We start from the raw sequence: 13878 nt of genomic DNA, 5'->3' as shown, positions 1-13878 counted from the left end.
GAGCCGGCACGGAAGCCCCCGCACACGCTGTGGCTGCCGAAGCCCCCGGCGAGGCCGCGGTAGCAGGAGATGCCGCGGTAGGGGGCGGCGGTGATGCAGCAGCGGCCGGGCCGGGGCCCGCAGGCCGAGATGCAGCTGAAGGCGCGGCCGCCAAATCCTGATCCGCAGGTCATGCTGCTCCTGGCCTTTTGGGTTGCAGAGGAGAGGATAGGGGACCTGGAGTCCTGGTGGAAACTCCAATGTGCTCCTCAGGGCACGGCAGCCCTATTTATGCGCAGATTCCGAAGGGGCTTGGCTTGAAGACGGTGTTGGGGCAATTTTCACTTTATGGGCTTGGGTTGTTAGCCTGGTCCAACGCCTGTCCAGAAAGTGCTTTAATGGTGGAGTGGCCTGCACCGTCTTCTTTGTAAAGGATGTCAGCCTTGGGCTCTAGCGGGAGTCAGCATGTTTCATCTTCAAAGTGTCTTGCCAGCAGGGCATTCCTTCATCTGCAGGCACTGGGGATGGCAGAGGTGAGGAGGAGAAGGAGGAGTAGCTCTTGGCAAGCGGAGGAAAAGGGGGGCCAGGTGCTGGAGAAACTGGGAGGAGGAGACCTGTGTGTTAAATGTGATGTGGGGACGGGGGTTCAGGAAAGGCTGAGGCATTAATAAATACCATCTCACGTTTCCATCCCAGCTGTGGCTAAAGTGTTCCCAAAACACAAACCTGGATTTCCCCATCTCCAGATTTTTCAGTGGGCAGCTGAAACCCATCTCCCTTCTCCTGCCATGGCAGCAGTCAGCAGATTATTAAATATTTGTCTTTTATCTTTTTTATGATGGGAGCTTTCCAACATTGAGAAATTTGAAATAATATAACACACAAGCATTGATGTTCCACCTGGATACCCAGATTCGATGGTTGGTATTATGCCCTATTTGCTTTCACATTTGCCCAATTGTTTGAGTAGCAGAGGGCATGGCGTGTAACCCTTAAATACATCAGCACGAATTTCTTAAGAATAAAGAGAGTACTGTTTTCACATGCAGGAAAATTAACAATAATTCCGAAGCACCTCTTACTATTCATCTCAGATTCAATTTTCCTAATTGTCCTAAGAATTTTAAAACCAGATTTTGCGTAATTTAATTTGTGGCTCTAGCCCTTGTGTTTTCTATATACCGGAAATTAAATCTTGAGCTGGGCTGTCCAATTAGGTTGACAATAAGCAGATGTGGCTACTTAAAGTTAAAATTAAATAAGTTAAAAATCTAGTTATCACTTGCATTATCCATGTTTTCAGTCCTCAGCAGCTACTCATAAGTAGTGTCTACCTTAAAGAACAAATAAAGAACAGTGCTTTATTATTTGTTTTTATTTATTGTTTATTTTCACATAAAATTCTATTGGACAGCACTGGGCTAGAGGCTGGATTAGGTTTAAATTAGACATTGTTGGGCAGAATACTTCATAAGAGATGCTGTATAACTTTTACTATGTCACTCGAGGAAGCACAAAATGTCAGATTGGTGGTGCTAAATTGGATCACAGCTGGGTGCGGTGGCTCACACTCGTAATGCCAGCACTTTGGGAGGTTGAGGCAGGTGGATCACCTGAGGTCAGGATTGAAGACCAGCCTTGGTGCAGGAGTTCAAGACCAGAGCAAGTGAAACCCCATCTCTACTACAAATGAAAAAATAGCCTGGTGTGGCGGCACACACCTGTATTCCCAGCTAGTTGGGAGGCTGAGGCAGAATTGCTTGAACCTGGAAGGTGGAGGTTGGATCACTTTTAAGTACATTTCCCCCTGTGTTAAGAAAAACCATGTAGAGAATTAGAATTAGAAAGAACTGAGTAGAGAAACATAGATCCTGGTTTGATAAGATAGATTTCTTTTTAATTGGTCACCTACTATGAGATCATCATTATATATCATAAATGATCTCTAAGTCTCACATCAATCATATGAAGTATGTACCATTATCCCCATTTTATGGGTGAGGAAACCAAGGCTCAGGGAGGTTAAATAACTTGCCCAAACTCTCCCAGCTGGTAAGTGACAGAGCCAGGAATTGCAATGCCTTCTCACCTATAGGCAATGACTACCCATTGACTTCCTAATCCTTGAATAAGTTCAAGAGGGTAGAGAAAGTTGTTTACAGGGGAATATCTGTGAATTTAGGGGTGGGAGAGTCAATCTAAGGAAGACGGGCAGAGTCAGAGTGGGTTGGGATGGTTAGAACCATGAGGGGCCAGTGAGGGATACGTGGCACATGGTGATATGAGGCTATTTGGAGGCTGGGAAAGAGTATAAGTTAGATGTGCAGCATCGGTGGCTAAGAACTGAAGGATGGGGTAGAAAACATCAGTTTTAGTTATTTGCATACCTCTAGCATTTGCCAATACTTTGATAGATTGTGCTGTGTTCTACTTACCCATGAACCACCCTCACCCCAATAGAGCAGGTCCTAGAAAAATTATCTTCTAAAGTACAGAGGTTTGGATTAAATTGAGGAGACGAAAAGAGAAGTGAAATGACCTGGTTTGTAGCCCCCAGAGCTGCTGTGCTTCGAGGGAAAGACAGGCAGAGCAGCCTCTGGGAATGAGAACAGTGGCAGCATTGATGGGAAAAGAGAAGAGAGAAGGAAAATAGAAGAGAGTAGGGCTCAGTACATCTGTGCAAAACATTCAGAGTGTGGCCTTGTGTCAGGACAGATGTGGAGGGTCACGGACTAGGTTGAGCTCTCTAGTCACCCTGGAGGAGAGTATGGCACCTGCTGTCCCTTTGTGAGTTTGGGGCAGCTGGGACAGCACTTCTGAAGCTCTTTGTACCCTCATCTGCAATTCTGGGCACTGCCCAGAATTGAGCAGTGGTGTCCCTAGCAAACCAGCGGTTGGGTGTCCTGAGGAGTGCTGTGAGTCAAAGTACATCTCATCCACACTTCACCTTTTCAACCAGTATAACTCGTTATAAAAACAACATGCATAAACACAAGCTAATTACTAATGGCTGGTCCTTACTAAGCAATTTTAAAGATGTAAGAAGCAAAACAAGGTATAAAAAATTCAAATGTGACACCATTTCATTAAGCTTCAGGAATTAATTGCTGCTCATTTTTGAAGACCTAAAAGGACATTCAACTTTTTTTTCAGAGTAAAAATTCCTTGTCATCGGGAAGGGAGGAGGGGAGGAAAGAGGCTGGCAGAATCTCCAGTCTATGGCCTTGACTCTGGCAAGGTAGAGAATCGATTTTAACTTTATGGAGGAACAATTATTTTTATTGTGAAATATTTCAACACACAAAAGAATGTATAGGTGGTTAGATCTGTACCAATATCTACCACTTATAGGAAGAAATAGATTTCAGGAGCTTCCTATATACCTTGTTAGGGTGACTCCTCTTTTGCATTTGTATTAATTATTCCCTTGCCTTACTTACAGTGGTAGAACGCATGTATCCACCTTGCAGTGACACATTGTTTCATTTTCCAGCTTTTGAACTTCACATAAATGGAATCATGTTGCATGTATCCTTTTGTATTTGGTTTCTTTCATTAAATGTTGCTTCCTGTGTTCATTTTCGCTGTGGATCTCACTCATTGCCTGACTATAGTGCAGTTTATTCCCCTTTCTATCTCAATAGCCTCTGGGGTTCTGTAGATTGAACAGAGCTGCTACGAACATCCTCTCCCATGTCGTCTGGTATGTTTATGTAAGAGTTTTTTCTGGGGTATGTGACCATTTTTTAAAAAAAGTTATGTAAGTAGTAGATGTTTCATATAGAAAACTATTTTCTGAATATTCTTCCAAACTTAATAATGACATCTTTTGATGTTCATATTGCACCATGCTAGATACTATTTTAGGAGCCCGACATGCATTAACTCATCTAATTTTTACACCTCTGAGGTTGGTGTTATTATTCCTGTTTTGTAGATGAGGACATTGAGGTGTAGGGAGGTTAAGGCTTAGGTTGCGTGTTAGTAGCAGAGCTGGTATCCAGAGCCCGTGTGTCTGATCACAAAGGAAGGATGCATTTGTCCCATTGCACTCCCGTCTGGACACCATTGGCCATCAGTAGTCACACAGTAGCTGGTGTTTGTACATAACACACAAACACAAACACTCATCTTGTCCCATGCCCTCTGGAGGGCCCTGCAGATTGCTTTTAGGGTTCAGGGTATAGGAGAGCTCACCCTTGTTCTTGGCAAGCTTTCAGTATTAAGAGAAAAGCTGGACACAGATCTAGATCAAGAACGAAAATGCAAACCCTGCAACACATCAATGTGTACAAATATTTTCTTCCTGGGCATATTCCGAGGGTTTGGCACATAGTAGGTGCTCAATAAATATTTGTTGAATGAATGAAAAGACTACCAGCTGCATATTAAGTGCTGAGTAATGGAGCCATTGAAGCTTGGTGGTTTATTGTGCAAAGCTTTGTGGTAGGATAGGGTGGGGACAGATGAAACAGATGATGTGGTCATTCCTGGGGGTGGGGGTGGAGAGGGGTGACTTTCCTTGCTGGGGCCTGAAGGAAGAATGAAGTGAGTGAGATGTGTCTTTAACCCAAACGAAGTCCTTGGCTTGGGCTCTAAGGGGGTGGTAGGGAAAGTCAGCCAATGAGAGCAAGGATCTTGAAGGCTTTGGGGCAGCGTAGAGACCAGGGGTTGGGTTTGAAAGGAAAAGAGAGAATTTCGAATCAGAGAGGATTTCTAGGAAAAGAGGGAGAAGGAAATACTTGGTCTTAGGTTATTATTCTCAAGGGCCACTTAGAAGAAGGGAAGGAGGGTACCCCATGGCTGGAGAAGAAAATGAGGGAGAGATCTCGGGAGATAGTCAAGAAGAGGAAGGTAGTGGAGGACAGTGGAGGAAAAATGGGAGAAGATCTGGGGAGGATGGTGGAGGGGTCACTGCAGGGTTGGGAGAGCAGAGGAGGAGGAGGTGGTTGGGGGAAGCAGCACAGTACCCAGGGGAAGCGTGTAGACCCATTGAAGAGGTGGGCACCATAGCACCAGATTTATAGTACTGAACCCTCACAGGGCAGGGACATGGGGTGAGGAAGGTGCAGGCACTCAGCTGGTTAGTGGGACCAACCTCACCAGGGTGGAGCTTTTGAGTCAGGCTCCAGCTCCACCCAGGCATCCCACAAGAGTCTTCTGCACCTTTGTCCAGAGGGACTCTGCTCTGGTGAGTTCTGATGGATAATTGGCTAGTGTCCTGGCCTATAGTGGCTGAGAAGGCAGGGCTCTGACTTGGGCCTCTTCCCAGCCACTCACACAACTGGCCTGGGGTCAACTCCATCATCATCTCAACAGCCCAAGTGTGTAAGCAGCCACCCCACTATCCCTCAACTTCCTTCACTGGACCCTGGCCTGCACCTGCTTTCTATGAGTAGAAAACATGAGCTAACTGCAAGGTTAGTAAGGGCACAACCCTCTGGACACCTGTAAGCTCAGCATGCAGCTGCTTTGATACCCTCCAGATGTAGAGTCCACAGGCTGTCTTCCAGCCCACAGCTGTGAAGCAGAGTCTCAGGGATGACACTGGCCCTGCTTCTAAGGCTGTGCCTCAACTGGCTTTCTTCCCTCTCCACTGTCACAGCAGCTCATGATCCTCTCCACTCATGCAAGGGCCCACAGGATCTCCTGCTGTCCAGACCCTGGCCTTGCCTCATTGTCTCTCACTCTCTGAAATGCCTCCATTCACATCTTCTCACCAACACTGTCCTGCCTGCCTTTTGCTTAAAGCTTGTCCTCACCCTTTCTAGGGGGCCTTTCTTTCCTTTCCCATCAGACTAGCTGCAATTGCACATTGTCCCAGAATGGACACTGTCAGCAGGTATTGCATTCCTCAGTATCTGTTAGTGCATCTTAAAAGCAGCCCTCTTTAGAATTCCGGCCTTTCTCATGAATTCAGGTATGTTCCACCAGACTGGGAGCTCCGGAATCCATGTCTCTGTCCTCCTCTTAGTTCCTCCTTTCCTCCAAAATTAAGACAGGATTGAACATACAGCTAGGAAATATCAGTCACAAAATTCCTGAGTCCCCCAGCTGGAAGATGTTATCTAGTCTAAGTGACCAAATATCTTGAGGAGTCTGCCTTATGATACCCTCCAGGGAGCAAGATGAACTGAAGGGAGAATTGAACAAGAACTTCCTAATGTTAAAACCAGCCAATTTGCCCATTCTTTACAGATGCCCTTGAAATAAAGGTCCACTTAGGCTAAAAGAAGAAACTCTGATCTCCAGGTCTGAAGATCTTTTGGTTCACCTTTTCTCCACAAAAATGGTGGCCACTGCAGAATAAGAAGCGTCTTTCTTTTACATAAAGCTTCCTTAAACAGAAGAGATAATGCAAGCTCCTTTAGAAAATCATGACTACTTGTCTCCTGGAAAGTTCTTCCTTAACTCCAACTTCCATTTGTCCATCTGCAATGAAAGCTTGCCTTCTCTTGCTCTCATTGGAACGCCATTATACTTGGATGAACTATCAAGGCCATATCCCCCATCCTCAGCTTCATGAAATCCTCTGGCTACTGGCCAATCGGGAGGTTTTAGGATCAGGCAAAAAGCAAGATGAGTGAGCATGCCATTATTTGATTTATGACTGAGGACTTCTGATGGTCTGTTAAGTCTAAATAATAAAATACACATTTAATAAATAAATAAATAAATAACTATTCACTGATTACAGGCTTTTCAGATTATCCGTCTCTCTTCTCATCCAGTAGTGTGGTTGTCCAAGGATTGGTGATGTGTTCCTTTGCCAAAGAAAAGAGATTCTCATTAGACCTTCTCTGAGGGAATCAGGCCAGAGCAGAGATTGAAGGAGGGGCATTTGTTTTGGGGTTCTTTTCTAGGGCAAATGAAGTATCCATGGCCAAACATCTCAGATCCTCTGCCCCTTGGACTGTTTCCCATGGTAGAGTCTAGTAGATAACATTTATTGAGCATTTTCTACGTGCCAGGTGCTGTTAAACATTGTCCATGCATTATTTCATTTAATCCTTCTACAAGTCATTTAAGATAGGTACAATAATGGGAACTGGACATAGAGACAGTCAGTTTAGGTGTGTGGGCGAGCATATCCCATCAATGCTGCTGTTATGTGCACAGCAGCAGCAACAACATCTAACATGATGACACACTTAGAGTGTGTCAGGCTTAGTTCTAAGTGATTTACATGGATTAGCTCTTTTAATCCTTACAACAACTTTATGCGGTGGGCACTATTATTATCTTCATTTTAGAAATCATGAAATGAGGTACATAGAGGTTACGTACCTGAGTTTAATTGCCTGAGTTTACGCAGCTAGAGAGTGGCAGAGCTAGAATTTGAAACAAAGTGGTTTGGAATCTGAGTCTGTGTGCTTAACCAATATGCCATGTATTCAAACTTTTTATTTATTTATTTTTATGTTTCTTTTTTTGGGTATACAATAGTTATACATATTTATGGGCTACATAAGATATTTTGATATAAGCATAAAATCTGTACTGATCAAATCAAGTAATTGGAATATCCATCACCTCAAACATTTATTATTTCCTTGTGTTGGGAACATTCCAAACCTACTCCTTTAGTTATTTTGAAATACACAATAACTGATTAACTATAGTCATTCTATTGTGCTACCAAACACTAGATCTCATTTCTGTTATCTAACTGTGTTTTTGTACTCATTAACCAACTCTGCTTTATCTTTCCCTTCCCACTACCCTTCCTGGCCTCTGGTAACCATCATTCTGCTCTCTATCTCATGAGATCAATTTTTTTTATTAGCTCTCACATATGAGTAAGAATACCTGAAATTTGCCTTTCTGTACCTGAATTATTTTCCCTAACATAATGTTCTCCAATTCCATCCGTGTTGTTGCAAATGACAAGATTTCATTCCTTTTTATGGCTGAGTAATATTCCATTGTGTATATGGAACGTATTTTCTTTATTCATTCGTTAATGGACACTTAGGTTGATTCCAAATCTTGGCTGTTGTGAATAGTGCTGCAATAAACATGGGAGTGCAGATATCTCTTTGACATATGGATTTTCTTTCTTTTGGATGTATACCTAGTAGTGGGATTGCTGGATCCTCTGATGGTTCTATTTTTAGCTTTTGGAGGACCCTCCATACTGTTTTCCACAGTGGATGTACTAATTTATATCCCACCAACAGTGTACAAGTGTTCCCCTTTCTCCACATCCTTGCCAGCACCCATTATTTTCTGTCTTTTTGATAAAAGCCATTTTACTGGGTTAAGATGATAATCTTATTGTGGTATTGATTTGTATTTCTTTAATGATACGTTGAGCATTTTTAATACACCCATTGACCATGTATATATCTTGCTTTGAAAAATGTCCATTCAGATTGTTGCCCATTTTAAAATCAGATTATTTGTTTTATGTGCTATTGTGGTGTTTGTGTTCCTTATATATTGCAGCTACTAATTCCTTGTCAGTTGAATAGATTGTAAATATTTTCTCGCATTCTATAGGTCGTTTCTTCACTTTGTTGATTGTTTCCTTTCCTGTGCAGAAGTTCTTTTAGCTCGAGGTGATCCCATTTGGCCATGTTTTGCTTTGGTTGCCTGTGCTTTTGAGGTGTCAGTCAAGAAATCTTTGTCCAGATCAATGTCCTAAGCATTTCCTCAATGTTTTCTTCTAGTAGTTTCATAGTCGCAGGTATTACATTTAAGTCTTTAATCCATTTTAATTTGGTTTTTGTATACAGTGAGAAATAGGTATTTCAACTTTTCAGCTGCAACTATAATAAGAAATAATTTTACATAGTGACTGGGTATGCACCTACATATACACACACACCATACAACTGAAACAAAAGCGCATGGAACAAAAGTTATTCTTGTGACATATGGTGCAATCTGCTATTTTCTAGTCTATTCTGCTCCATTTAATTTTCTCATAATCTATTTCATTAAAATAAAATTCTGGTTGCTTCAATTAGTGGGTCAGAACATGAACTCTGAATAAACACTGCCCCTGAGCCCACCGCCTCCCAATGATTGTAATGAAGCCCATCTGCACTGTGCTCTGGAGTCTACTGAGCATGTGCACATCTCTGTAAATCTCTAAGGCAGTAGTAGGAGGGAAAGCCTTAACCTATTTATTTCCCAGGAGAGTCAAGTGCCTTCCCCCAGATCACACAGGGGTATTCAGGCCAGAGCCTTGGTTCCTGCCCAGCCCTTGTGAGTTCAAGACTCACACTAGTCACACTGGATGGATGACACACACAAATATAGATCTGTTTTCTGGCACCTGCCAAGGGTACTGACAAACTTCTGTGCAGGAGTTTCAGGGAGTATAGCATGGAAAGCAGCAGGGACTCATCCTTATGGGGCTCTATCTATATCTCATATTCTGAGCCAGATAATACACAGACTCATAACAGTGGTGCTTGCCCCAGGCATTCCAGGCCCTGGAGGATACACAGAGGCCTGAGAGGACATCCAGATGTTCAATCTTGTTCTAAGGCCTCGTGGGAAGTAATCGCACTTTCCTGGGGCTAGTGGGCTAGTGTGTGCCCCTGAGGCTGCATGGGATACTCTGAGGGAGGGAATGCCTCCACTCAGCCTAGGCTAGCCACCATGGCCTAATGAGGTGGCCTAAGAACTACTCTGCATGCTAGTTGAGTGTGCATGTGAGGACCTGAGAGAGAGAGAGAGAGAGAGAGAGAGAGAGAGAGAGAGAGAATGATTGTGAGTAGAAAGGCCAGCATATGAAAGTATTGTGTGTCAGTGTGTGTGGGGGGGAGGAGGGAGGGAGGGAGAGGAGAGAGAGAGGGAGGTTGTAGATAGGAAGGACAGCATGTGAGTGCATTGTGTGTGAGTGTGTGTGTGCATGTGCACATGAAATAGCGGGAGAGACAGAAACATGTTGATAGGTACAGATAAGGGATTTAGGAGTGGGTGTTGGGGGTATTGGGTTCCTGTGTAGGTGACTAAGTTAGAGATTTTGTAAACGTGGGACTTTTGGGGTGTGAGGAGGCTCTTGTGACTGTTTTTTGCCAAAACAGGCCATCTAGTTCGGAGAAAGCACCAAGCGCCCCTCAAGTTTCACATCATCTGACTCGCTCTCTCAATATTCCTAGCCAGTCGTATCAGCACCATGGACAGCGGCACCGCCACCGCCAAACCCTGCAGGACGGGAGGAGCCGCAGCCCCGCCGCTTCTCCTCGGTTCCAACCTGAGTCACTGCCCTCCTTCCCCCAACGTCAGCTTCCTCAACTGCGTTTTGGGAGGCTGAGGTGGGTGTGGAGGACGTGAGCTAGTCCTTTGAAGAAGAAAACTGCAGTTTAGGGCAAAGGATCATAAACATCTGGCTGCATCTGGGCACCAATTAAGTACATTAAGTGGGGAGCGACAGCAGCTTAACAACCCAAGCCCATAAAGCCTTCTAATTGCTCGTACCCACGTGGTCCCAGTCTACCCACGTATATAAAAGGCCTAGAAAGGTGCAAGAAGTGAACACCTGACGCCCCGACCACTGTACTCTCCATTTGGACATCTCCATCCTTAGAACGTCTTGTCTTTCTCCAAAAGCACCATGACTTGTGGATCATACTGTGGTGGCCGTGCCTTCAGCTGCATCTCCGCCTGCGGGCCCCGGCCCGGCCGCTGCTGCATCACCGCCGCCCCCTACCGCGGCATCTCCTGCTACCGCGGCCTCGCTGGGGGCTTCGGCAGCCACAGCGTGTGCGGGGGCTTCCGTGCCGGCTCCTGCGGACGCAGCTTCGGCTACCGCTCCGGGGGCGTGTGCGGACCCAGCCCCCCCTGCATCACCACCGTGTCGGTCAACGAGAGCCTCCTCACGCCCCTCAACCTGGAGATCGACCCCAATGCGCAGTGCGTGAAGCAGGAGGAGAAGGAGCAGATCAAGGGCCTCAACAGCAGATTCGCCGCCTTCATCGACAAGGTGGGTGTCCTGGATCACACCCTTCCTGAACCACCACCACCTACATAGCCAGGGCTGGGCACGGAGGATGGAGTCAGAGGGAGAAAGACCTCTGCCTGTCTCAGATCCCAGTCTGATGGGAGAGGCACACAGACAGATGGACACACACACACACTCAAGACCCAGACTCAGATAGGAGGAGCTTGTGGAGGAAAAGTGTGGCCAGGCTGCTCTGGGGCATAAGCTAGACATCAGGGAGTTGGGGGTGGGGGGCCATGTGACCACTGCTGGTCAACTCAGAGGAGTCTGGGGAGCCCCAGGGTGAGACAGTAGGGTGCACTGACTTCCAGATGACATAGGGGAAGGACTGGGACAGCTGAGCTCCCTTCCAGATGGCCTGTGACACCCTCTTCCTGCACCATCCCCAGAAGCCCCATCTGTGATCTGAACCTGGGCACTCTGCCTGTGAGGACTGCCACCTCACGTGGCTTCAGAGTGAGGGGCTGAGCCTCCACTTGTGTTCATCTGCTTGGAGTCACTCAACTCCCCTGAGAGCAGGCACTGACACCCCCCGACCCCGCCCTTGCTCCACTCCTGAGTGGAAAATCTAGACACAGATCATGGCCAGGAAATCCAGAAACTGCCTGTATCCCACTGCCCGCCTCTACTGAATCTCAGATAAGCTCCGGACTTGGGGATTCCCATTAAAGCATCACCCTTCCTCCAGGTCCCCAGAGCTGGCTTTGGGGCACCAGAAACCATCTGCCTCTCCTTCCCACCCTGAATGGCAGGTGCGCTTCCTGGAGCAGCAGAACAAGCTGCTGGAGACCAAGCTGCAGTTCTTCCAGAACCGCGAGTGCTGCCAGAGCAACCTGGAGCCCCTGTTTGAGGGCTACATCGAGACTCTGCGGCGGGAGGCCGAGTGTGTGGAGGCCGACAGCGGGAGGCTGGCCTCGGAGCTCAACCACGTGCAGGAGGTGCTGGAGGGCTACAAGAAGAAGTGAGTGTGGACAGGAGGGACGCTGGGCACAGGAATGGGTTTAGGTTAAATACACTGGATTAGACAATAGGAAGAACTCCCAGGTGGGGTGAGTGGCCATGACCACTAGGTTGACCGAGGGTGGTGGGGTCTGGGTTCTTTTCCTTTGTGGAATCTTTGCCCAGACACCTGTGTAAGAGGAGGGCTATGACTCCCACGACCTGTCTCTATCTCACTTCAGCCCTCTCTTCCCTGAGCCACACCACCCAGCAGCTCTCCCCTGTGCTCAGTGGGGAGGAAGCCTCTGCAGGGTCCAGGCCTTCTCTCCTGCCCCTCAGCCCCTACAGTTGTAGCACCTGTCAGATGTGAGCCCAGGGTCGCTCAGCAGTGACAGGTCTGGGGCTCTGGGTGTGTGTGCGGGTCTGGGAGGCCCTCACACCTGAGCTAGGATTGGCATTAGTGATGGAGTGCTGGGACTACAGGCCCTGGGAGGCCATGCTGCCTACTCCCGGAATGGGGCTGAGGGCTGAGTTCTATTTGCCCCCTGGGAGAACTCATAGCCCCTTTGGGAATAGAACTGGGAGGTCCCAGATAAGCCCTCTCCATCACCAATTCAAAGTGGTGAGGGAATCCAAAACACATCCCACATCCAACCAGGAATGACTCAGCTGGGCTGCCAGGGCCTGCTGTGTGGCTGTGTTCCTAGTACTGCCCCCATGGCTGTGATCGGGGTTGGGGCTCTGCACAGACCTGCTCTGCTCTGACTTCCCCTCTCTGCCCTCTGCTCTGTCTCAGGTATGAGGAGGAGGTTTCTCTGAGAGCAACAGCTGAGAATGAGTTTGTGGCTCTGAAGAAGGCAAGTGACACAGGATTGAGAAGCACAGACCCGTGGGATCTCAGAATGACAGGCTCTTCCTGGGGAGACACAGGGGGTCTCAATCTCAGTGTGGGGTGCAATGACTTTTCCACAGCAGGCTGAGACTGTCCAGGTAGAGGCCATTGGATAGAGAATCCAAAGCCTTGGCAGAGGACAATGACCTTGGAATATCCACCAGCATCTGCCCTGGGCAGGAGGATGGCTGCATTGACCTCTGTGTGTCTTGCTCTGTTCCAGAGGTTGTGTTCTGTGGTTGAGTCCCCTGGAGGCTTAGTAGATTCTGTCTCTGCTGAGGGACAGTGCAGTCTGTCTAGCATTGTGAGGAGTCTGACCTTGAGGCAGGGACATAATCCCAGGGTCTAGGGGAGGATGGAGCAGAAGCAGGAGCAGCCATTGGGCTCTTTGAACACTGCTGTGGAACAGGAAAGGGTCAGGGTGTGAGTGATGGGGGGCCAGTCTGGGCAGGCTTCCTGGACCTGGAGAGGGGAGAAAGGAGAGATGGCAGGGCAGGCAGGGGTGAAAGGCTGGTGAGCCATGCCCAAGGCCACAGGGTTTGTCCTTAGAGGGGAAGAGGATGCTGGATGATTCCAGGAAGGGCCAGAAGGGAAGGAGAGGGCATGGGAATGGGATGCTGGGGACTGCTTTTCCCTGGCTGCATGGATTGGGTGTGATGAAAGAGTAGTCTGGGGACCGGATCACCGGGGTCCTTGCGCTCCAACACTCCCCACCTTTGCAGGACGTGGACTGCGCCTACCTCCGCAAGTCAGACCTGGAGGCCAACGTGGAGGCCCTGGTCCAGGAGATCGACTTCCTGAGGCGGCTGTATGAGGAGGTGCGGGCTCAGGAGCCAGGCAGGCGCCTGGTAGCCAGCAGAGAGGAGAGCTGGGGGCGGGGTGTTGGATAGGATGTGGGTAGGCGCCGCTGTCCCTGAGGCTGTGAGTGGGCGGGCTGGGGACCAGAGAAGGCCTGAGAAGGTGGAGTCCAGGACATGGTAGGTGGGGCTGTGTTCTCAACTAAAGTCGCTGCCCTCACCTCCTGCAGGAGATCCGCGTTCTCCAATCCCACATCTCAGACACCTCCGTGGTCGTCAAGCTGGACAACAGCCGGGACCTGAATATGGACTGC

The 13878-nt window shown here is 47.7% G+C and overlaps 2 protein-coding genes across 2 annotated transcripts in view; one reads left to right on the top strand and one right to left on the bottom strand.

The window, feature by feature from the left end:
- LOC116527586 (keratin, type II cuticular Hb1-like) overlaps positions 1 to 173 on the bottom strand; it is a 6452-nt gene extending 6279 nt beyond the window's left edge. Inside the window, exon 1 of the mRNA XM_032244615.1 lies at positions 27 to 173. Coding sequence (XP_032100506.1) covers positions 27 to 173 — 147 coding nt within the window. The remainder of the gene's footprint in view (positions 1 to 26) is intronic.
- Positions 174 to 10446: 10273 nt separating this feature from the next.
- LOC116561454 (keratin, type II cuticular Hb6-like) overlaps positions 10447 to 13878 on the top strand; it is a 6932-nt gene continuing 3500 nt past the window's right edge. Inside the window, 5 exon segments of the mRNA XM_032293236.1 lie at positions 10447 to 10918; positions 11689 to 11897; positions 12672 to 12732; positions 13490 to 13585; positions 13795 to 13878. The exon segment at positions 13795 to 13878 is cut by the window's right edge and continues 11 nt beyond it. Coding sequence (XP_032149127.1) covers positions 10550 to 10918; positions 11689 to 11897; positions 12672 to 12732; positions 13490 to 13585; positions 13795 to 13878 — 819 coding nt within the window. The 5' untranslated portion in view covers positions 10447 to 10549.

The sequence above is a fragment of the Sapajus apella genome, unplaced genomic scaffold (assembly GCF_009761245.1).
Source record: "Sapajus apella isolate SASKATOON/1434 unplaced genomic scaffold, GSC_monkey_1.0 scaffold2, whole genome shotgun sequence".
Classification (NCBI taxonomy): Eukaryota; Metazoa; Chordata; class Mammalia; order Primates; family Cebidae; genus Sapajus; species Sapajus apella.
The sequence above is the reverse complement of the archived record's forward strand: the minus strand, read 5'-3'. Positions and strand labels throughout refer to the sequence as shown.